Raw genomic sequence first — 22376 nt, forward strand, 5'->3', positions numbered from 1 at the left:
TAAGATGTTTGACGGAGGAGAGTCACAGGATGACAGAGGGAAGTCAGCTCCTGTCCTATCCCCGTCAGGACCCAAATCTCCAGGGAGGTTACACAGCCATATCTGTCTCATGTTTCCATCCGTCACAACACTCTGCGAATCCGCTCAGAGGAAGCTGTATCTGCTTTTGCAGGGTGTAAAAATAATCATGAAAATAACTTTGCCCAAACCCTGCTGAAAATTTTATCTGATAAATGTGCTTCTTTGGGGGAGGCTAGTCTGGAAGACAGAGTAAAGATGCAGCTAGATAATTAAAACAGCTTTTGGGTTTACTAGCCATGTAACTGTCAGGCTTTTTAGGGGTCTCCCAAGACGGCTCTGCCCCTCCATTTCACTGCAGCGAGAGGGGGTGTGTCACACTCACACGGCCTGCTCCTCCAGCTCCCCTCCAATGCGCTGGGACATGTTCTTCAGCACCCCGATGCTGCCAGAGACCAGCTCCAACTGCTCATCCTGCTGTTCCACGATCAACTGGTGCCAGAGAAATAGGAAATAAGCAATTAAAATCCATCTTACCTGGTTCCAAGCCCAGTACTCTAGCAGCTGCTAGCTTCTTTGCCAACTTGGGACAATTCTCATTCAGAAGCAAAGCCCAGAAATCGAAGGACCAGACCATCGCCTCTGAGAACACACTGCTCAAAAGGCTGGGTTGTCAAGCTACTGATATTTCCTGCTGATCCAACTTGTGAGCAGTCAGCAGGCCCGGAAACCACCAAGAGCGAGTTACTCTGGTTGGCTCAGGTCCAATGCAGGAATAAGCCAGGGTCAGAAGCACCTGTGCAGTGACCACTGAGACATGGGATGCTGAGGAGAGGAAGGCCACTGCCAGGGCCAAGGTCTCAACCACAACAGACTGCCTCAGCCTGACTACAAGAGAGAGGCCAGCTAATCTGTGAATGCAGGAGAACTGTATGCACAGTCCTGTCCCTCCTCCACAAGGACAAACTAGGGAAGCCCCGTGGCAGTGAGCCGCATCAAGGACAACTACTGAGTGATAAATAATTACTTTTAATTGTGGTGTAGCCTCCTCATTTTTTATTAAAAAAAATCTGCTTGATTAATAGCAGTTTAAGTAGACAACTGGTTACACAGACACACTAAAGGAAAAAGAACACACAAACATAGGTGTATACGTAAAATGTAATATTGAAGAACCAGTAGCTTCAATGGATAATCCTCAAATCCCCAGATACATTATTATCAGCTTCCTTTTTGAACCACAACCCAAATCAAAAGCCACGATGTAAACATAATCAACCTTCCTTTCCTTCTACCCTATAACCTCCACCAACGCAATCTATTTCTACATATAATGGAACCAACAATAATTTGCAATGAAAAAACAAGGACTCAGTTTTTCTGAAAGTGCCTTTGTTGAGATGAACAAAAAACTGAGCATACAAGTGGAGGCGGGGGAAGAGGCTGCTGGGGTGCTTTCTGTGTTCTTGTTTTTGTTTTTAAGTCAATGGCCTTGTCTGTAGGTTTTGGATGTCTGGTCTGCCTTTCCTAAGAGATCTAATCAAGCTTGGTTCTCTTGAAAAGGTCGTGCTCTGAAGAAGGTTTTAAAAACCCTTCATCTACAAAACCGCTGTGCACGTGGACACAGGCAGCTGCAGGGCGAGTGCGGTCCCCCTGGCTGGCACTGGCCACAAAGCCCCCAGGCTGGGGGGACAGAGGGGAGTGCCGCGCCGCCGCCCTCGGCTTCTTGGGTACCTGTTGCTGCGCCTGCTGCTCCTCGATGAAATGGGAGTTGGCTAACTGGAGCTCGCGGTCGAGGCGCCCGTATTTGTCTGTCGTTCCCGTGCTCCAGTTCTGGCCACCACTGTCCCCGAGGAGTGCCTGTGAGAGCGGAGCAGGGGGCAGCCGGGGCCGGGGAAACAAGCCATTACTTTCTGAACCAACGCTCTGGCACAGGGGCTCGACGAGTTCAAACGCTGCTCACGGTGCACTTTCTGCTGGGTCAGCCCTTGTGCAGTGGTGTGGGCTGCTGCCTGCGTGGCACAATCTCAGGAATGCCAGGAAGGGCACCCGCTGCCTCCCAGCTCTCCCAGGGCAACTCATAAATGGGCTTTGTCCCATGCAAACACGGATAAAGGTCAACGTAAAATCAACAAACGCCCATCTGTATACCGCTTTACGATCTAAAAGCACTTGGTCTCTTCAGGCCAGCTCTAAATTTTTTTTTTTTAAGATTTTATTTATTTATTTGACAGAGAGAAATCACAAGTAGACGGAGAGGCAGGCAGAGAGAGAGGAGGAAGCAGGCTCCCCGCTGAGCAGAGAGCCCGATGCGGGACTCGATCCCAGGACCCTGAGATCCTGACCTGAGCCGAAGGCAGCGGCTTAACCCACTGAGCCACCCAGGCGCCCCAAGATTTTATTTTTTATTTGACAGGCAGTTCACAAGTAGGCAGAGAGGGAGGCAGAGAAAAAGGAAGGGAAGCAGGTTCCCTGCTGAGCAGAGAGCCCAATCTCAGGACTCGATCCCAGGATCCTGGGATCATGACCTGAGCTGAAGGCAGAGGGCCACCCAGGCGCCCCCAGACCAGCTCTCCTAGCACCCTCGGAGGTTCATCAGAGACCCAGAGGTTCTAATCTGACTCCACAGATCAGGAGCCCTTTTCATTCAAGTATGAGCCGGAAAGTTTCTGCATTTCTTTGGAAGGAGGTGGGAAGAGCTCCCTGGAATGACGAGCCCAGTCACAGCCCCTCACGTACAGGAGATACCAGAACCACCAATGTCTGTTCACCCGAACCCATGAGTCAATGCCCGTGCCCCCTGGCTGGACTAAAAGGCTGCAGGCGTCCCAGACAGGAGCGGGGGCTGCTTCGGAGGCAGGCGGGACCACAAACCAGCACCTGGCCCTCACGACCCAAGCAAGCATGGGTTCCCATGCTTGCTCTTCCCCAGCGTCAGGTTTCCCACTATGAATTCAAGGAAGTTTGCAGCCAGAACAGGATAAGTCTGGAAAAAGGATAAGTCTCCCTTACATGAAGAGGCCGGCCAGGAATGTGAGAGCTCATTCTCGGTAGCGGGCTCTGACCGGGAGCCCCTCGAGCCTGTCTGACCAGGTGGTCAAGGTCAGCGCTCCCGTCAGCCCTGCACAGAGAACCAGAGATGCTGCTGCTACAACACTTCTTCCTTGTGGAGGCACCGGATCTTCTTAGCAGGTACTTCTAATCCCTGGAACTGTCAAAGGCCTCACGGGTTACTCTGTTTTCTGTCTGCAAAGCTTTTCAACAGTCCCTCGATACTGACATGGACCTCCTGGTCTGACATTCAGAGGTGACTTCAGTCAAATAGCCACACAGGGTTGGGTTCGGCAAAGCTCAGGACGCAGAGCCCAAGTTCTGAGGGAGTTCGGAGAGCTGCCAGCAGCCCAGGACCTCAGTCCAGCCAAGAAGCTGGATGGGGACTGTCTCTGGCATAAAGCAGACCCAAGGCCTTTTGTAGATGGCTCTGCCCAACCTGATCATCAGGCTGTCAAGTTTAAAAGATCCTGCTCATTCCGTGGCAAAGACTCTAAGAATCTCTGCGGAGGACACGGAGGCCTAGTGACCATGTTTTCAAGGTCACAAAGTCTATGTGCAGTGCATCACGAGGCTACCCACAGAGAACTGGGGGCTCTACCAGCCTTGTGCACTCCTGGGGTCATAGTCGGGGCTCCCCTTTCTAGTCTATCTGTGGTCTGCACTTAGGCAGACATAGGTCATGCCGGTAAGAGCTATCTATGCTTTACTGTGAAACAGACTAGACGTCACCAGTCTGACCTCGGGAATCTATCTTCATAGAAGGAGGAGAGAGAGGGCCTGGGTGCAGATGCCAGAGTGGAAGGTCCTGGCGAAGCAGAGGCCAGAGCACAGTGCCTCATCCTGGCACGGGGCAGCGAGGCCGACTTGGCCTGCTTGCATGTGACACAGAAAACTGGCCCTGCCATTCCGTGGGAATCTGTCCTTTCACTCCATGCCAAAAACAAAATCCCAAGCCATACTCAGAGAGACAGGGTGTAAGTACATATTTTATTTATGATAGTTCAACTTTCACTATCTGGAGAATAAAACAACTCAAGTTCAGCGTGACGGAGGCCTGGTGTTCCCCATGTCACTGTCACAACTGCTTTGAGAGTAGACACGAGAAGGGAGCTGCCGGCCGTGGCCATGCCCTAGCTCCTTTCAAGAGTTAATGCCCAAGGGTCACCTGGGTGGCTTAGTGGGTTAAGCCTCTGCCTTCGGCTCAGGTCATGATCTCTGGATCCTAGGCTCAAGCCCCACATCGGGCTCTCCACTAGGCAGGGAGCCTGCTTTCCCCTCTCTCTGTCTGCCTCTCTGCCTACTCGTGATCTCTGTCTGTCAAATAAATTAAAAAAATCTTTAAAAAAGAAAAAAAAAAAGTTTGTGCCCGATATGCTGGGTTTCCCCTGCTGCAATGCTGAGAGGAAGGGAGGGAGACAGGAAGGAAAAACCCCAACAGTGACTTGAAGAATGAAATGCAGGGAAAGGAAACAGGAAAACTAAGTAGGTGATATCCTGAGAGCCCCTCCCTTTCTTTGATCTCTTACTTGTTTTCGGATTCAGTGGGTCAACCCCTGCAGGTCTGAATTAAGGATGTACTGATTCCTCGTTAAGGACGATGAACTGTTTCTTAATAGTCTATTAAAAGGGTTATCAGTAACTTGATGGAGTCTGAACAGACCTGAAGTTAAATCTAAATTTTAGGCAACTGTTGTATTTTTTTTTTTCTTAAAGGATTTTTATCAGTCAGAAGGGAATTTCTATCCAAAGTGTCTAATTTTAAAAAGATACTTAAGGGACGCCTAGGTGGCTCACTCAGTTAAGCATCCAACTCTTGGTTTTGGCTCAGGTCAAAATCTCAGAGTCCTGGGGTCGAGCCCCACATCAGGCTCCCTACTCAGCAGGGAATCTGCTCTTCCCTCTGCCTCCGTCTCTCCACCCTGCTCACATTCTCTCTCTCTCTAATAATAAATAAAATCTTTAAAAAAAAATTTTAAAAGACACTTAAATTCAAGGACTGGTCTCCTGTAGCTTTTTTTTTTTTTTTTAAGATTTTATTTATTTGACACAGAGAGAGAGATCACAAGTAGGCAGAGAGGCAGGCAAAGAGAGAGAGAGGGGAGGAAGCAGGCTCCCTGCGGAGCAGAGAGCCCGATGCAGGGCTCGATCCCAGGATCCTGGGATCATGACCTAAGCCGAAGGCAGAGGCTTTAACCCAGAGAGCCACCCAGGCGCCCCTGGTCTCCTGTAGCTTTTATTTTTGATAGGACATTATCTGCCCTGGGGTTTTAAAATCAGGTTTCATAATTTATCTGTAATAACTAACAAAAACTGGACCTCACCTTTAAAAAGTACTTAAAACAATGAAAGGTTTCATTTAACACAAATTAAAGGTGCCGCCAATGTCTTTACATAAAATTTCACTTGGTAGACGTTTAGTAAGTTCTACGGGCAATGGAATAGCAGCTAGTGATTTAAAAACAGCTCATGACATAACTGCCCCTCACTGCTTGGGGTCCAGCAGAGAAAAAAGAGAAAACAAGCCATCAGAGCACTTTCCGGAGAGAACGGCTGTGTGCAAGGCCTATGGGGATAAGCAGAGGGAGCTACGGGGGCCCAGACGGGAGAAGCAGAGGGTGTGCGGGAGGGAGGGAAACAGCACCATGGCCCTGGGGCCCGCGGACCAGACTTGTACAGCACCTGCCAGCCTCCCGCCAGACGCAGCACGTACAGGTCTTCTGGGTGAACACACGGTACACAGACGTCAGCATTTTTCAATTCCAAACATCTAACCATGCGACTTTCTTTGGTTGATACTGTGTTCAGAAGTTCACTCACCTGTCTATTTTTTCGTTCCGCTAATGCCTGCACAGATGAAGCCGACATCTGATCCTTCATGTCCTAATGAGACGAGGAGAAGACCAGAAAACGAGTGAAAATAAAATCACGGTTCATGTTTTATAGGCTAACAAAATACACATAGATTATTATGAATTTTTCTAAACAAAAAGACAACATCCTTTAGCTTCTAAGTCTCAGAAACAAAGGAAATAGACACACTCACATTCCTGGACACTGAACTCAAGGGAACTCGTATTTCCTGGGTACCTGCCGGGACCTGCAACACCATTGTACACTTACACACGTTGTCACTGAATTTTCACAATGACCCTGTGAAGCTGCTATTATTTCCATTTTACAGGTAAGAAGACTTAGATCTAAAAAGGCTAAGGTATTTTCTTAAGGTCACTCAGTCAGTAAATGGCAATCCTGGGGCACAAACACAGAAGTCTGTGTTCAAGGACTAGCCTCTTCACAAACAGAATACATGTGAAAACCACACACTTTAGGATCAAGTCTTTTTACCATTAAACATCAGAGGACACTTTCTAGTATTCTTCTTTTATTTATTTCTGAGTGAGACTCATGTGCAGTACAGACTCCCCTTCCTCCCTGCCCGCCTCCCTTCTCTCCTCCCAAGGCTCTAATCTCTGCACCCAAGGCTCATACTCACAATCCCAAGAATAAAAGTCGTATGCTTTACAGACTGGGGCAGCCAGGCATCCCCAGTATGGACGATTTCCAACACAAGAGTGGATTTCTAGAGCAGTACCAAAAATAATCTTGTATGGAAAGAAAAATGAATGGACCCATTACTTAATCTGAAGCAAAACACTTTATTAAATATGAACCCTTTTCCTTATATTTAACCCCAACCCAATATACTTTAAAATGATTAGAACTGAATACATGATCACTGTAATACAAATTTTCTTTGGAAAAAAAAAAAAAAGAAAGGCTGCCAAAATAATTTATAATTTTCTGTTGGCAAGTAGGCTATTTTATAGATGCAAATGTTGAGATATTAGGCTCTTAGAAACTTCTTCCAAGCCCCGTGACAAGTGAACAGCAGATCGAACAGTGCCAGTTTTCGTGATTCCTACTGTGGGGAGTCTGAATCACGACCACCTTGCTTCAGCTTTCCAAGCGCCCATTTCTATGTTTGGCAAATGCTCACTAAAGCCTACTATGCACCCATATGGTACCATGAGCAAGGGAAGGCGTCTGCCCGCGCAGGGCAGGTACTGTGGTGGACAAGGGGCGAACAGTCATTCCACAGACACGTCAACAAGGTGCTGGGAAGGAGGGGAGAGAGGGCTGAATTGCATGAGTGATGGACACCACTTTAGAAGGTCGGGGGTTACACTGGAATGGAGATCCGAAGGGCAAGAATGAGCCAGCAACAGAAAGAGCTAAAGGCTGAGAATTCCAGGCAAAGCGAACAGCAAGTACAAAAGCCCAGAGGCAAGAAAAAAGCTCAATGCCTCTAGCTCTGGAGAAGGCAGGCCAGAAAGGCTGAAGGAGCCAACTGTGCGTTCAGGGGTGGGGGAAGAAGGGAAGGTTGGCCAAATATGGGGGGGGGGGGGGGAGGGGGGCATCAGGTGGCTTAGATTTTATCCTGAGGCAGGGGCTGGCAAGCTTTATTTGTAAAGGAGTAGATATTAAGTGTTCAGTCCCTGTCATAGACTCTGTTGTGTATTCTCTAATCACCCTTTAAAAAATGTAGAACTGTTATTGTATGGATCGCAGGCCCTGTGCAAAGGCAATGGGAAGGCCTTGAGGCATTTTAAGCAGGGCCATGGAGTATTCTGGTTCATGTTTTTAGAAGCTCACTTTGGTGTTTCTGTAGAAAAAATGTTAATCAAGCAGAGCAAAGGTAGAGCGATCATTTTCCTATAACCTGTCAGGAAGTACCAATGCTGCCCCAGGTGAGAAAGGCTGCCTGCAGAAGGAGCGAGCTCCCTGCCGTTGGGGGCCTTCAACAAGAGGGTGCCCGAGCCCTTGGAAATGATTCTGGGTGGGCAGCGCATCTGAGGGTTGCTCTGTCTAAGGTCCAACTGACCCAGAAATAGGATTCTCTCCTTATTTCATTCATTCAAACTTCAAAAGATAAAAAAGAAAAGCCCATCCACAGACACCGAGAAAAATATACTTAGTAAAAGAAAGTATTCACCGTAAAAACAAAGAAATAGATACTGGTATATATTTTTTAATATATATATTTTTAAATTTATTTATTTGACAGAGATCACAGAGGCAGAGAGGCAGGCGGCGGTGGGGGGGGTGCCGCGTGGGGAGCAGGCCCCCTGCTGAGCAGAGAGCCCAATGCGGGGCTCAATCCCAGGACCCTGAGATCATGACCTGAGCTGAAGGCAGAGGCTTAACCCACTGAGCCACCCAGGTGTCCTAGATACTGGTATATTTAAAACAGAGGGAATTCAGTTATACAAGCCAGAGTTCTTAAATGTGTGAGATTTGCTTGATTCGGTCACAGGAGGCAAAACGCAGGTCTCTTGGATGCCTGGGTGGCCCAGCTGGTTAAGTGTCGGACTCTTGGTTTCCGCTCAGGACGTGATCTCAGGGTCGTGACACTGAGCCCAAGGGCTCTACGCTCAGAGTCTGCTGGAGATTCTTTCCCTTCTTCTCCCTCTGCCTCCCCCAAGCCCCTTGCGCCGACACTGTCTCTCAAATAAATAAAATCTTAAAAAAAAAAAAGAAAAAAATGCAGGTCCCTGGAACCCACCCAGATCTATTCAGGCAGACTCTAAGGTCAGCTAACAAGTCCCTGTGTGAGTCTTATGAAGTCTGAGCTGCTCTGGTCTAGATTCTAGAAGCCTGGAAGTGAGCCTGTCACCTAATAAGTATCTTCTAGACTGCATGCTCCCAATAACCAACTAGAGTTTAAGATGACATTTTGAATTAGTCAAATAATAACAACACTACAATCCTATATGTATTACTAACTATGCAGAGCAAATATCTGAAATGTTTATTGGCTTGGATAATACATGCTTTAAAAATGCACTTAAGGGGCACCTGGGTGGCTCAGTGGGTTAAAACCTCTGCCTTCAGCTCAGGTCATGATCCAGGGTTCCCGCATTGAGCTCTCTGCTCAGCGGGGAGTCTGCTTCCCTTCCTCTCTCTCTGCCTGCCTCCCTGCCTACTTGTGATCTCTCTATCAAATAAATAAATAAAATCTTTTAAAAAATAAAATAAAATAAGAAAAATAAATAAAAATGCACTTAATACATTTTATAAGCCTTTTTTCAAAACAATGAACATTATTTGCATAATGAAAATATCAACACATGTGTATGGAAAAAGTAACCAAAGTTCAAGTAAACTTTGAACTTCAGCTGTAGAATGTGCTTTTGCTGTTAGAAGTCGGGACAATGAGCAGGAATAAAAGATTGTAAAGGGGCAAAAGGAAGCTTCTAGGGGGTGCCGGGACTGCTCTGGAATGCTTCGAGGTGCTATTTCCACGGCTGGGGTCAGTTTATAAACTCTTCACACTGTGTACTTGGGATACTGTACTTTTCTCCATTGTTATACTTCAATAAAAATGGAAAACGAAACAAAACACTACTGTTCTTCAACAATGGCTGGAAGGTAAACTGGACTCTGAGAAAACTTGACATTTTGTATCAAGAGCTATGATATTTGTATTAAATATTCATGACCTTGACCTAGCAATTCCACTACTAGGATTTATTTTAAGAAAACAATATAAAGGGGGTGCTTGGCTGGCTGCGTTGATAGAACATGCAACTCTTGATCTCAGGGTTGTGAGTTAGAAGCCCACATTGGGTGTGGAGATTACTTAAAAATAAAATCTTTTTTAAAAAAAGTAAAATATATACCAAAAAAAAGGAAAGATGTACACAGCAGTGTTATTTATAATATGTAATATGAAAGGAAAAAAAAAAAAAAAGAAAGAAAAACAGAAATAAGCAGCAGGTCCAAACCAGAGAGTAGAAACTTAGAGTAAACCCAGAATAATATGTCATTACTTTTAAGAGTCTATTTCAGGATCATATAATGGCTACAGACAATACATGAAACTGTTAACAGTGATTATTCCTAGGAAGTGGAATTACAGAATGGGCAGGGGGCATTTTCACCTTTCTCATACAGCAAAATGACTTGCATTTTTAAAACAGCAAGTATGAATTACCTTTAATTTTTAAAAGTAAAATTTAAAAAATGCTTATGATTGCTTAACAGTATGATCAGAATTATGTAAAACACAACTGCCACGTGTTAAGAAAATGACTATGAGAAAACATAACAAAGTTTTGTGTTTATTATTTTGAGCTTAGGTTTCTTTTTCTATTTTTTCTCTTATTAACATTTTTCTAATTTTCTTTAATGAACATACATTACTTTAATAAAATATATGTTGGGGGGAGGGGGCGATTAGCCCCCATGGCCGTGACTTCTCCAAAAGCTGTGTGGCGTGCACCCTGTGTGTGGCCATGGCAGCAGGTAAAGCACTAGGCTTTCACTTCTAGGATGACATTGTTTCTACAGATGCTAAAAGTTGTGAGATACCATGCAGCAGATTATGTTCTTATTAGGATTATGTTTCTACAGATGCTAAAAGTTGTGAGATACCATGCAACAGATTATGTTCTGGTATGATTAATTAGGATTTAAGAATTTTAAGCTTAGTCACTAAACAGTTGTAAGCATTCTGTAATAACCCATCAAGCCAAAAACATACTCAGTTGTCTTTCTAACACATGAAGTTTAAAACCAGCAGTCAAGAAGCAGTACCAATATGATTTGGTTCATCTGCCAAAAGACCAGTACAAGTCCTGGTTATTTACACTCCTGTTCCCATGTCATGGTATCTTCCAGACTGAGTGAATGGGACACTACATATATCCCAGTGCTTCCCACTAAGAGGTCTCATATCCCAATGTCCTCTGTGCCCACCCTGTACACCTCATCGTTGTTGGTTAACCATGTCTGTCTTGACTTAGAATGAAAAGTGAACAATTCTTGGGTTGGAACAAGTTGGGTTCCTTTCCCCACTGGGATGTACGGTTCTCATTCCTTTGAAAGTTAACATTAGAAAATGTCTAAGAGGGGGCGCCTGGGTGGTTCAGTGGGTTAAAGCCTCTGCCTTCAGTTCAGTTCATGATTCCAGGGTCCTGGGATCAAGCCCTGCATCGGGCTCTCTGCTCAGCGGGAGCCTGCTTCCTCCTCTCTCTCTGCCTGCCTCTCTGCCTACTTGTGATCTCTGTCTGTCAAATAAATAAATAAAATCTTTAAAAAAAAAAAACGAAAGAAAGAAAATGTCTAAGAGGATCATTTAATTGATAAAGAAAACACAGAGCCAAAGAAGCTAACTGACTTGCCACGATGAAAATTTATTAAGGTCACAGATGAGCCTAGAACTCCATTCTCCTAACAGCTCCTTCCCTGAGTTCCTCTGCCACACACTGCAAAACCTTCTGCTACGAGGTGAAAATGTGGTCACTCCTGGAACAGATTTCCGCAACAGAAAAATTCCCCATGCAAAAATCACTGATGTGGTGATAACCCCACAAATGTACAAATGATTACTTCAACATTATCAAAGGCTATTTATGCACACAAAAGAATATTTTGCTTTCTTCAGTAAAAACTGCCAGCAAACTGTACAACCTTAAAAGACACTTGGGAAAACAAGACGCCTAAAACAAGGAAGGCTTCTAAAAGCAAAACCAATGGACATTAAGTGAAAAGAAAAAAAAAGAAAGATGTGATTCTTCAGAGAGAACAACCACAGACACAAATGTACAGTGTATCACGGACTCTCCCACCTGAGAAGGAGAAAGCACTACGGGCATCAGCTGCGGATACAAACGCATTTCTTTCACAGCAACTAAATGAAAACCTACTGATAATGGTTAACAGAGGAGTTTACATGAGCTTGTGAAAGACAAATCCCATACTGAAGCGTGGTCATAGGTCTCATTTCCCAAATCGGCGAACTCTCTGACTCCACTCCGTCTCCTCCAATTAGAACCCAGAGATCTCTGTCTACAAATGCTGCTTAACTAAATGCAATAATGTTCAGTCAACACAAGGTGCTTAAAAAAAAAAAAATCCAAGTTCGCACCATGACTACCTCCTTCTCTTCTTACAGGACTTCAGTTAGAATTTATCGAAATTAGATCAGCAAAAACTCAGTTAGGTACTACTAACCTACAACTAGTAAACAGTAACAGTAACAGCTTCCCCAAAATGGGTCATAACTAAAAGAAGAATGATTAGAAACTCTAAAATACTCAGTTGGATTATATAGTTAAGTATGATTCAGACCTCAACTCTAGAAGGACTGCATCACTACATATGAAATGTGGACGTGGTTTAGAATATGTCTTTCTGGGGCACCAGGGTGCCCTGGGTTAAGCAGCTGCCTTTGGCTTAGGTCATGATCCTGGAGTCCCGGGATCGAGTCCCAAGTCAGGTGCCCAATCAGCCGGGAGTCTGCTTCTCCTTCTGACCCTCGTCTCATGCTCTCTCTCACTCTCTCTAATAAATACAATTTAAGAAAAAAAAAAAAGAATACTTCTTTCAAAGAGTATAATTAAAAAACCTTTTTCAAGTATTAGAAAATGAACTTCAGTTTCTACTTGCAATTATACCAACTAACTTCACTTTCAATATATTCAGCTCTGAATCTCAATGTGCAGAATTTACAAGTACTATCTTGCGAAAAGAACAAACACAACGACCGAGTTCAGGAATTTGTGTTTCACTGCCTGGGGCCACTTAAATACCAGCCTCTACAGAAGTGTCATTCAGAAAATCTACTACAAAAAATAAAAAAGCAAACTATATTTATAAAATAAATAATTGGGGACTTACCTTATCGGAAAAAGGGGCTTTCTTATCAGAACAGAATTCTAAATTGGCTAGAAATTAGGACTAATACAAATGCTCAGTGTATATCAATGATGTACCCACGTCCCAAAAGGTTAGTGGCCCATTAAACTATGGGCTTATTTAACAATAATTTATACACACATATACACACACACACAGAAAGGCAACTACTGAATAAAAGAAGATACAAGAATTAGTTAAAGTTCAGTGATAACCTACGATTTGAAATAATTTCAAAAGGAAATCACATGACATAAAGTCTTTGGCAAACACATAGCAAGGTTCCTGCCTGAGATGACTCCTAAAAAGCCATATGTTAGCACTGGTATGATCCCAAGTTTCTTTATTCAAGGAAGCTGCTTTCTAGTACATATGTTAAAGACAGCTGGTTCTCTTACATCTAGTTATGCTAATCAAATGGCTTAGCCATATAGTTTCAAAATACAAACATATCCCAAGAAGACAAGATTTGACTTAAATGGTATTTTCTCCTCGTTTTTCTTTTCTTTTTTTTTTTTTAAACAATAGGTTATTAGCTCTATAATTTGAGGCCAGAGACTTATTCACTTGGATTGGTGTTTTTCACTCTAATGGATGCTTGCTCTGGACAGCTCCCGGAAGGCTGTCAAGCCGTTGTATATGGAAATGTCAGTAACATGGGTTGCAAAAGTTCCAGAAGCAATTCAGATGGTGGAAGAGGCCGCTATCCAAACCTAGTAAGAGTCATTCTTCACAATGCAAAGTGATTACCAATCAGTCAAGAAACCAAATGGTTTCTACAATAGTAGTTCTTCCTTTTGTCCAAAAATACGGTATACTGAGAAATTAAGAGGCAAAAAGATAATTGGTTTGGAGAAATGGGAGCTATGGACAAGTAACCTCCAAAGCCAGTTACCTATTTTCATTTTTGCTCCAAGAAAATAAACCAGATAATACTCAAATAAATTTCTTTATTTGAATCATAGAAATCAGGAGGGACACTGACATTTAATTCATACTAAAAAGTCATTTTAGAGTTGACCTATTAGTTTACAATTAAGAAAAAGAGTTTTGAGAAGTGTGGCTATTTCTTGCACAAATAACATGGTAAGATATTCCTTACCCTGACAACTTGCCGAGTACTTGTGATGAAGGTTTTTCTTATACTCAATTCAGTTGCATCGAGGTTGAATTTTCTAGGATTTGCTTCAACTATGCGTGGGTCAAAAAGTTAAGGGAAAGCAATTTCATCATTAAAAACCTAACAAACATCATGTTAAACCACACAATCTCTCACAGGTAAGCAATACAATCTGTCTCAGTGTTTCTTAAAACACTGTCAACTTGACATACATCATTCTCGAACCTTCTCTTCCCACAACTGTGATGGTCTCTGTGCCTCGGAGTGGAGAAGAGCCACCCAGGTGAAGAAACAACAGCCCTTGCTGAGTTCGTTACAAATCCATGGTGAGACCATGGCTGAGCCCGGCTCTCCCAGATGCCTGCCAGCACTCTTTGTTGATTCTTTTCTGACTCCAGACCAGCTTTCCCAAGACCACTTTGCAAGCCTTTTTCACCTGCTGTTCCAGATTATCTCATTTATGTCAGGAAGCTAACCCTGCTTATTCTTCTAGAGGTCAAGGCTTCTTCAGTGAAGTTTCCCCTAATCATCTCGTTCCCAGCCTGGTCCCGCTGCCCCGTGTCAGATGCTCACATGGCTCTCTGGTCTTTTCTCTTACTGCCTGCAAATACACAATGCTGTTATTTGATTAACAACTGTTCCCCTGTCCCCTGAGCCCTTCACAAACCCCCACCATGAATTCCACGAGGGCTGGTATACTGTTGTTGTTGTTTTTTTTTTTTTTTTTTTAAGATTTTATTTATTTACTTGACAGAGAGAGATCACAAGTAGGCAGAGAGGCAGACAGAGAGAGAGAGGAGGAAGCAGGCTCCCTGCAGAGCAGAGAGCCCGATGCGGGACTCGATCCCAGGACCCTGAGATCATGACCTGAGCCGAAGGCAGCAGCTTAACCCACTGAGCCACCCAGGCGCCCCTGGTATACTGTTGTTTTATCACTCCAATCTCAGTAACTAACAAAATACCCAGCTCATGGTACACTCAACGATTATTTGTTGAAGGAATGATGAAAACACAGGCATACCTCGTTTTATTGTGCCTTGTTTTACTGCACTTAGCAGACACTGTGTGTTTTACAAATGGAAGGCTTCTGGCAACCCTGTGTCGAGCAAGTCTATGGGCGCCATTTTCCAAGAGCATTCGCTCACTTTGTCTCTGTCACATTTTGGTAATTCTTACAATATTTCAAGCTTTCTTATTATTATATTTGTTATAATGATCTGTGATTGTGACTCACAGAAAGCTTAGATGATGATTAGACATTTTTTGCAATAAAGTTTTTTTTTTTTTTTAAGATTTTGTTTATTTATTTGACAGACAGAGATCACAAGTAGGCAGAGAGGCAGGCAGAGAGAGAGAAGGAAGCAGGCTCCCTACTGAGCAGAGAGCCCGATGTGGGGCTCGATCCCAGGACCCTGAGATCATGACCTGAGCCGAAGGCAGAGGCTTAACCCACTGAGCCACCCAGGCACCCCGCAATAAAGTATTTTTTAAAAGACTTTTTTTTTAAGTAATCTCTACACCCAACAGGGGGTTTGAACTTAAAATCCTGAGTTCAAGAGTCACATGCTCTACTGCCTGAGCCAGCCAGGTGCCAGCAATAAAGTACTTTTAAATTAAGGTATATACATTGTTTTTAGACAAAATACTGTCGTGCACTGAATAGACTACAGTATAGTGTCAACATAACTTTTATATGCACCAGGAAACCCTAAAAATTCACTTGTGTTCCTCTACTGCGACTACGATACTCACCTTACTGTGGTGGTCTGGAACGAACCCACAGTATCTCCAAGGTGTACGTGCACCTGTTAACACTTCTGTCCTCTTTTTCTCACAATTTCTCGGTCTCATCAATCTTCTTCTCTTCCCTCTATCTCAAGGTATCTCCCTGTACCTGTGTTTTTGATCCCACCTTCTCAAGTTTTGTTCCACTAATTTTTAACAATATACTTTTTAAAATAATTTAAAAGGTACCCAGGGTCATATGATAAATAGAAATATGAACAGATAATGCCCTCCACTTATTAACTGCATATGAACCTGAAAAGCTGGTTTCCTAGATCACACAGAGAGAACAAGAGAGAAGTGAGAACATGCAACTGGCATATCTTCAAAATTTTTGATTAACTGGAATTTTTCTAGCTGAAAAAAGGCCACCATTCTCTGGTTCGTCAGTGGACTTCCCAACAACAGCATGACTTAATAGATCCGCTTTTACTAAATGCAGTCTCATGGCACAAAATGCCTCTCTTGGACACTAGCATTGTAACACATCACTTCTTGAACAGGAAAAAGTCCACAAAAGGATTTTCTTTTGGTTTCTAATTAACAGTGTAGGACACTGGTCTGTATACAGCTCTACGGAATAATGACTAACACTCCCAGAAGCTCACTGCGTGGCAGGCCCCCCACTTATCTGCTCAGCTTACACCACCCCTATGCGATAGGTACCACTGTTACCTGAACTTTCTACTGAAGAGGAAACTGAAGCAGAGAGCAAGGCGCCCAAAGTCACATGGCTGGTAACTGGTGTGGCCAGGACTTGAACACACGGTCTGTTTTGAGGGACCAAGCTCTGAACCACTGCACCACACTGTCTCCACGTGGCCAGATTTATCACACACTGTAGAAGGTGACCCTACACCTTGGCTTACTGGGCAATTATTTCAAGTGTGTCAAGGTACAAATAAGAGCACTATCGGGGCGCCTGGGTGGCTCAGTGGGTTAAGCCTCTGCCTTTGGCTCAGGTCATGATCTCAGGGTCCTAGGATCGAGCCCCGCATCTGGCTCTCTGCTCGGCAGGGAGCCTGCTTCCTCCTCTCTCTCTGCCTGCCGTTCTGCCTACTTGTGATCTCTGTCAAATAAATAAATAAAATCTTAAAAAAAAAAAAAAGAGTGCTATCAATTATAAAGAAAGATTCTAATCAATGTACTTGAGACATCAGGATAAAAACGTGTTCACTTTTCTGTTGACCCCAAAGGCACAGGCACCATGGAAAAGGATATTGATGGTCTCGTCAAGGTCCTCGAGATCCCACTCTATGCTCCGGAGGTTGTTCCTCAGCTCATTGGTGGTCCAGTCGATTTCTTCCCTCGTTGCCGTAGAGGGGTCCTGGAGGAGCTCTGTCCATCTCTGAAATAATCCCTGGGCGGTGTTGACGGCTTTCTGTACCTCTCTGCAATCAAGGTGAAGGGAAAGGACAGAAATCACAGACGCGTTGCATGAACAAGTTAACTACTGCCTGATCTAGTTAACACCGTGATCACATACCATCTTCAGCGACTACCATCCCCAGAAGTGTTTTAGACCTTTACGGAAGGATCTTGACGAACAAATACCAAAATTCAAACCTTTAAGAATAACAGTATTACGTTCTCAGCTGATTTTGGAATAAAATGGTCATTATTTAAATAGCTATATCAGGTTTATTTGAGAAGGACAATTTTTTGAGAATTATTTGAGAAGGCAAGTTTTTCTCTGAAGAGCCTATACTTAAAAGCCATGTAAGAAACAATCCTACAAATTAACTAAAGTGCCATTAACATTCACACACGCAGCCATTTCGTGTGCTAGTAATCTGTATTCACAAAAACAAGTCCTAACACAGCTTTCCTTTTCTTGGAGGGTGGGGGTAGTGGGAGGTGAGGGAAAAAAGGGTCAAGGAAGGGTTATATTCATGCAACTAGCCTTTTAGAAGGGAAGTACTTTAATCTGAGACTTAAAAAAATTGTTTTAATTCCAGTATTGTTAACATACAGTGTTAGGTGCGTTTCAGATATACAATACAGCGATTCAGTAATTTCATACACCGCTCAGTGCTCATCATGGTACGTGTACTCTTAATTCTCTTTACCTATTTCCCCCAGCCCCCCCACCCCATACCCTCTGATAATCATCAGTTTGTTCTCTCTAGTTAAGAGTCTGTTTCTTGGTTTTCTTTTTTTTTTTAATTTTGCTCATTTGTTTTATTTCTTAAATTCCACATGAGTGAAATCATATGATATTTGTCTTTCTCTGACTGACTGACTTCATCTAGCATTATACCCTCTAACTCCATCCATGTTGTTCCACATGGCAAGATTTAATTTCTTTTTACGGTTACATTAATATTCCATTGTTTATATATATACACCTCATCTTCCTTATCCATTCATCTATCAATGGCCACTCGGGCTGCTTTCATATTCTGGTTATTGTAAATAATGCTGCTATAAACATAGGGGTGCGCGTATCCCTTTAAATTAGTGTATTTGTATTTTTGGGGTAAATACCCAGTAGTATGTTTCCTGGATCACAGGGTAGCTCTATTTTTAACTTTTTGAAGGACCTCTCTACTGTTTCCCACAGTGGTTGCACCAATTTGCACTCCCACCAACACTGCACGGGAGAGTTTTTATTTCTTTGCATCCTCGCCAACACTTGTCGTTTCTTACATTTTTGGTTTTAGACATTCTTGACAGGTGTGAAGCGATAACTCATTGTAGTTTTGATCTGGATTTCCCTGAGGATGAGTGATGTTAAATATCTTTTCATGTGTCTGTTGGCCATCCGTATGTCTTCTTTGGAGAAATGCCTACTCCTGTCTTCTGCCCATTTTTAAATTGGATTATTTGTTTTTCAGGTGTTGAGCTGTATCTGTTCTTTTTATATTTTGGATACTAACCCTTTTATCAGAGTTGTCATCTGGAAATATCTTTTCCCATTCGGTAGCTTGTCTTTAATCTGAGACATTTTAAAATCCAAAATCTCATTAGAAGATTTCCTAGTATTATTAGCTTTAAATATATATTGTTATTTAAATATGTATTAAACATACACGTAGCAGACAAGTGTGTTTCTTGTTTAGAGAGTGAAACTAGGCCATAAAGTGCTATGATTTAGAATGCTTTCAAATTAGATAAAGTCACAAAGTTGTAAAAATTTTCCCACTTCCATTCTCATGGATTGGAAGAACAAATATTATTAAAATGTCTATACTACCCAAAGCAATCTACACATTTAATGCAACCTTATCAAAATACCAACAGCATTTTTTAGAGCTAGAACAATCCTAAAATGTATCTGGAACCACAAAAGACCCCATAAGCAAAAGCAATCTTGAAAAGGAAAAAGCAAAGCTGCAGGCCTCACAATTTTGGACTTTATAACAAAGTTGTCATCATCAAAACAGTATGGCACTGACACAAAAGCAGACACAAAGATCAACGGAACACAACAGAAAACCCAGAACAGACCCACAAGCATAAGGCCAACTAATCTTTGACAACACAAGAAAGAAAATCCAATGGAAAAAAGTCTCTTTAACAAATGGTGTTGGGAAAACTGGACATCCACATGCAGAAGAATGCAACTGGACCACTTTCTTATACTACACACAAAAATAAATCCAAAATGGATGAAAGACCTCAATTTGAAGTAGGAAGCCATCAAAATCCTAGAGGACAACACAAGCAGCAACCTCTTTGACACTGGCCATAGCAACTTTTTACAAGACATGTCTCCTAAGGCAAGAGAAGCAAAAGCAAAAATAAACTACTGGGACTTTATCAAAATAAAAAGTTTCTGCACAGCAAAGGAAACAATCAACGGAACTAACAGGTAGCCTCCTTCCTGGAAAGAGATATTCACAAGAGATCTATCTGATAAAGGGTTAAAAAAAAAAAAAAAAAAAAAAAAAGGACCAACCACTTTTGAGGCAGCATTCTATATTAGTGTAGAGAAAATGACACTTTAACTTTTCGGATATGCAAATAAAGATAAGAGAAAAGAAAAACAACAATGAAGTTTAGCCACCTAAAAATGGGCCAATATCCACAATTTAAATGTTATAACTGAATATTATTGCCTATCAAAGCCAAAAAGGAATCATTTTATAATTAATTATATGGTCTCTTATATCAAATATTATAATCTCCACACACCTAAACTAAGAGATCTGTTTTGATCCTTCAATGATTCTTAACTGGTACTTCTGGGGGTTCACTCAGGGTGTTTGCTTCCTATAGCTTTAAGACAGAAACTGCAGTTTCTGTCTAGAAACCCTAGTCCCTCTGACAGTTTAACCCGAAGATAAAGCACTAGCAAAATGAAGAAAGGTACCTTACAATAATATTTCGGTTTGAGAATACTCATGAGAGCTAAAAAGAGTCTTAAAACAGAGAATAGAGCTATGCGGCCAGGCTGAATATATCACTGAGCTGTATGGCCAACAGAGACGTCTCCCCAGGTCTGTTCAACACCCAGTTTAAGGTTAGCAGGGTCCTCTCATTGTTCCTCCCACATCAGCCTTATACTTTCTGTGTTAATGAGAAACTCTATTTAACATAGAGTTAGGAAAAGGAAGAGACTAAGCATGCGTTTTTTACTTTTTCCTATGGTTTCTGTCTGGTTTGGTGGAGAAAGGGTACACATCTTCCCATAATACTGGGTACCTGGGTTTATTTTTAGGTGTTGAATATCACCTATGGTACTAGAAGACAGAGTTAAAGAGGCATCGATCATGACATCTCATTTTAAAGAATATAAAAATTAGCAATTCTGTAAAGTACATATAAATTCCTTTTTGAGAACTAAGAAGCCTTAAAACAAAGAAGCCTGAGGCCAGGGCATACCACACTCTCCATCCCCAGAACATGATTATATGCTCAAATTAAATTCTCTATGGTAGCAATCCATACACTTTTTCTTTTTAAGGTTTTATTTATTTGAGAGAGAGAAACAGACAGAGATAGTGAGAGAGAGCACAAGCAGGGAGAAGAGGAAGAAGCCGGCTTCTTACTGGGCAGGGAGACGGACAGGGGATTCGATCCCAGGACCCTGGAATCATGACCTAAACCAAGGCAGACGCTTAACCAACTGAGCCACCCAGACATCCCTCCATACACTTTTTAAATCTCAGGGATCCTTTGCACTCTTCAGAATTACTGAAGACCCCAAAGAACTTGGATTGTACAATGGAATATTACCCAGGCATCAGAAAGGATGAATACCCAACTTTTGCATCAACATGGACAGAACTGGAGATTATGCTAAATGAAATAAGTCAAGCAGAGAAAGTCAATTATCATATGGTTTCACTTACTTGTGGAACATAAGGCATAGCATTGAGGACATTAGGAGAAGGAAGGGAAAAATGAAGAGGGGGAGGGAAACAGAGTGGGAGTGAACCATGAGAGACTCTGGACTCCGGGAAACAAACTGAAGGTTTTAGAGGGGAGGGGGGTGGGAGGATGGGTGAGCCAAGTGAGGGGTATTAAGGAGGGCATGGACTGCATGGAGCACTGGGTGTCATATGCAAACAGTGAATGGTATTAGTCACTGTATGGTGACTAACGTAACAATAAAAAAAAAAAAGAACTTAGATTGGTGTGGGTTATTTATCTATTGCCATTCACCATATTAGAATTTCAAACAGATGTTTAAGAAGTATTTATCAAGTAATCAAATAAACTAAACTTGCTACATGTTAATATAATGTTTTTTGCAAAATAAAACTTCTAAAAAACAAACAAAAAAATTACCCTGTTTCACATGTTTGCAGATCTCTTTAATACTAGTTTAACAGAAGACAGCTGGATTCTCATATCTCCTTCTACATTCAGTCTGTTGACATGTTTTGTTGAAGTATAGAGGAAAATGCAGCCTCATATAGATAGACAGATGGAAAAGGGAGGAGTATTTTAATAGCCTGTTTAATTGTGGATATTCTTTTTTGACCCAATACCAAAACTTAACAAAGCGGCAGTTTCTTAAAGGTTAGTTGCAATGTGGAACCTGAAACTGTATCAAAGACTTTTTCAACTCTTCATGTATTACCATCCATTGTATTTCGAATGGATCCTTTACCTGCCCATGTTTGATTTTATCACATATACTGGTCATCTGGAAAGTATTAGTTTGCTGAGTACCACAGGTCTTGAAAATGCTGACTCTTTTCATTAAACAATATCCCAAATCATATAACACCACCACCAATCTCATCAGAAAAAATTAACTACTGGGAACCTGCAAGATAATAGGAGTCGATAGAAACTTTCCAAAATTCTGGAAAAACAAAAAACAAAAAAAAACAAAAAAAACCCGAGCTATTTCAGCTAGCAACTCAATCACAAATTGCTTTTCAAAGACAACCATCTTATACCATAATATAGCAAAAGTGCTTTGCCATACTCTCAGTTTGTCACAGAGAATAGTAAAATGTGTACAAAGGCTGGGGAAAAACATTTATGTGACATAACTGCTCAATGTCTTTTTATCTAGAATATAATTTTTAAAAATTCTCAAAACTGGGGCGCCTGGGTGGCTCAGGGGGTTGAGCCTCTGCCTTCGGCTCAGGTCATGATCTCAGGGTCCTGGGATCGAGCCCCGCATCAGCTCTCTGCTCAGCAGGGAGCCTGCTTTCCCCTCCCTCTCTGCCTGCCTCTCTGTCTACTTGTGATCTCTGCCAAATAAATAAATAAAATCTTAAAAAAAAAATTCTCAAAA

At 42.4% G+C, this 22376-nt stretch overlaps 1 protein-coding gene across 1 annotated transcript in view; it reads right to left on the reverse strand.

Annotated features, from left to right (window-relative positions):
• The window catches only part of STX6 (syntaxin 6), a 51421-nt gene that overhangs the window by 14245 nt on the left and 14800 nt on the right, over window positions 1-22376 (reverse strand). Inside the window, exons 2-6 of the mRNA XM_059412716.1 lie at window positions 16898-17067; window positions 13874-13968; window positions 5890-5952; window positions 1753-1878; window positions 404-510 (exon numbers count right to left, since the gene is read on the reverse strand). Of these exons, the coding sequence (XP_059268699.1) occupies window positions 404-510; window positions 1753-1878; window positions 5890-5952; window positions 13874-13968; window positions 16898-17067 (561 nt within the window). The remainder of the gene's footprint in view (window positions 1-403; window positions 511-1752; window positions 1879-5889; window positions 5953-13873; window positions 13969-16897; window positions 17068-22376) is intronic.

Source organism: Mustela nigripes, chromosome 10, assembly GCF_022355385.1.
Source record: "Mustela nigripes isolate SB6536 chromosome 10, MUSNIG.SB6536, whole genome shotgun sequence".
NCBI lineage: Eukaryota > Metazoa > Chordata > Mammalia > Carnivora > Mustelidae > Mustela > Mustela nigripes.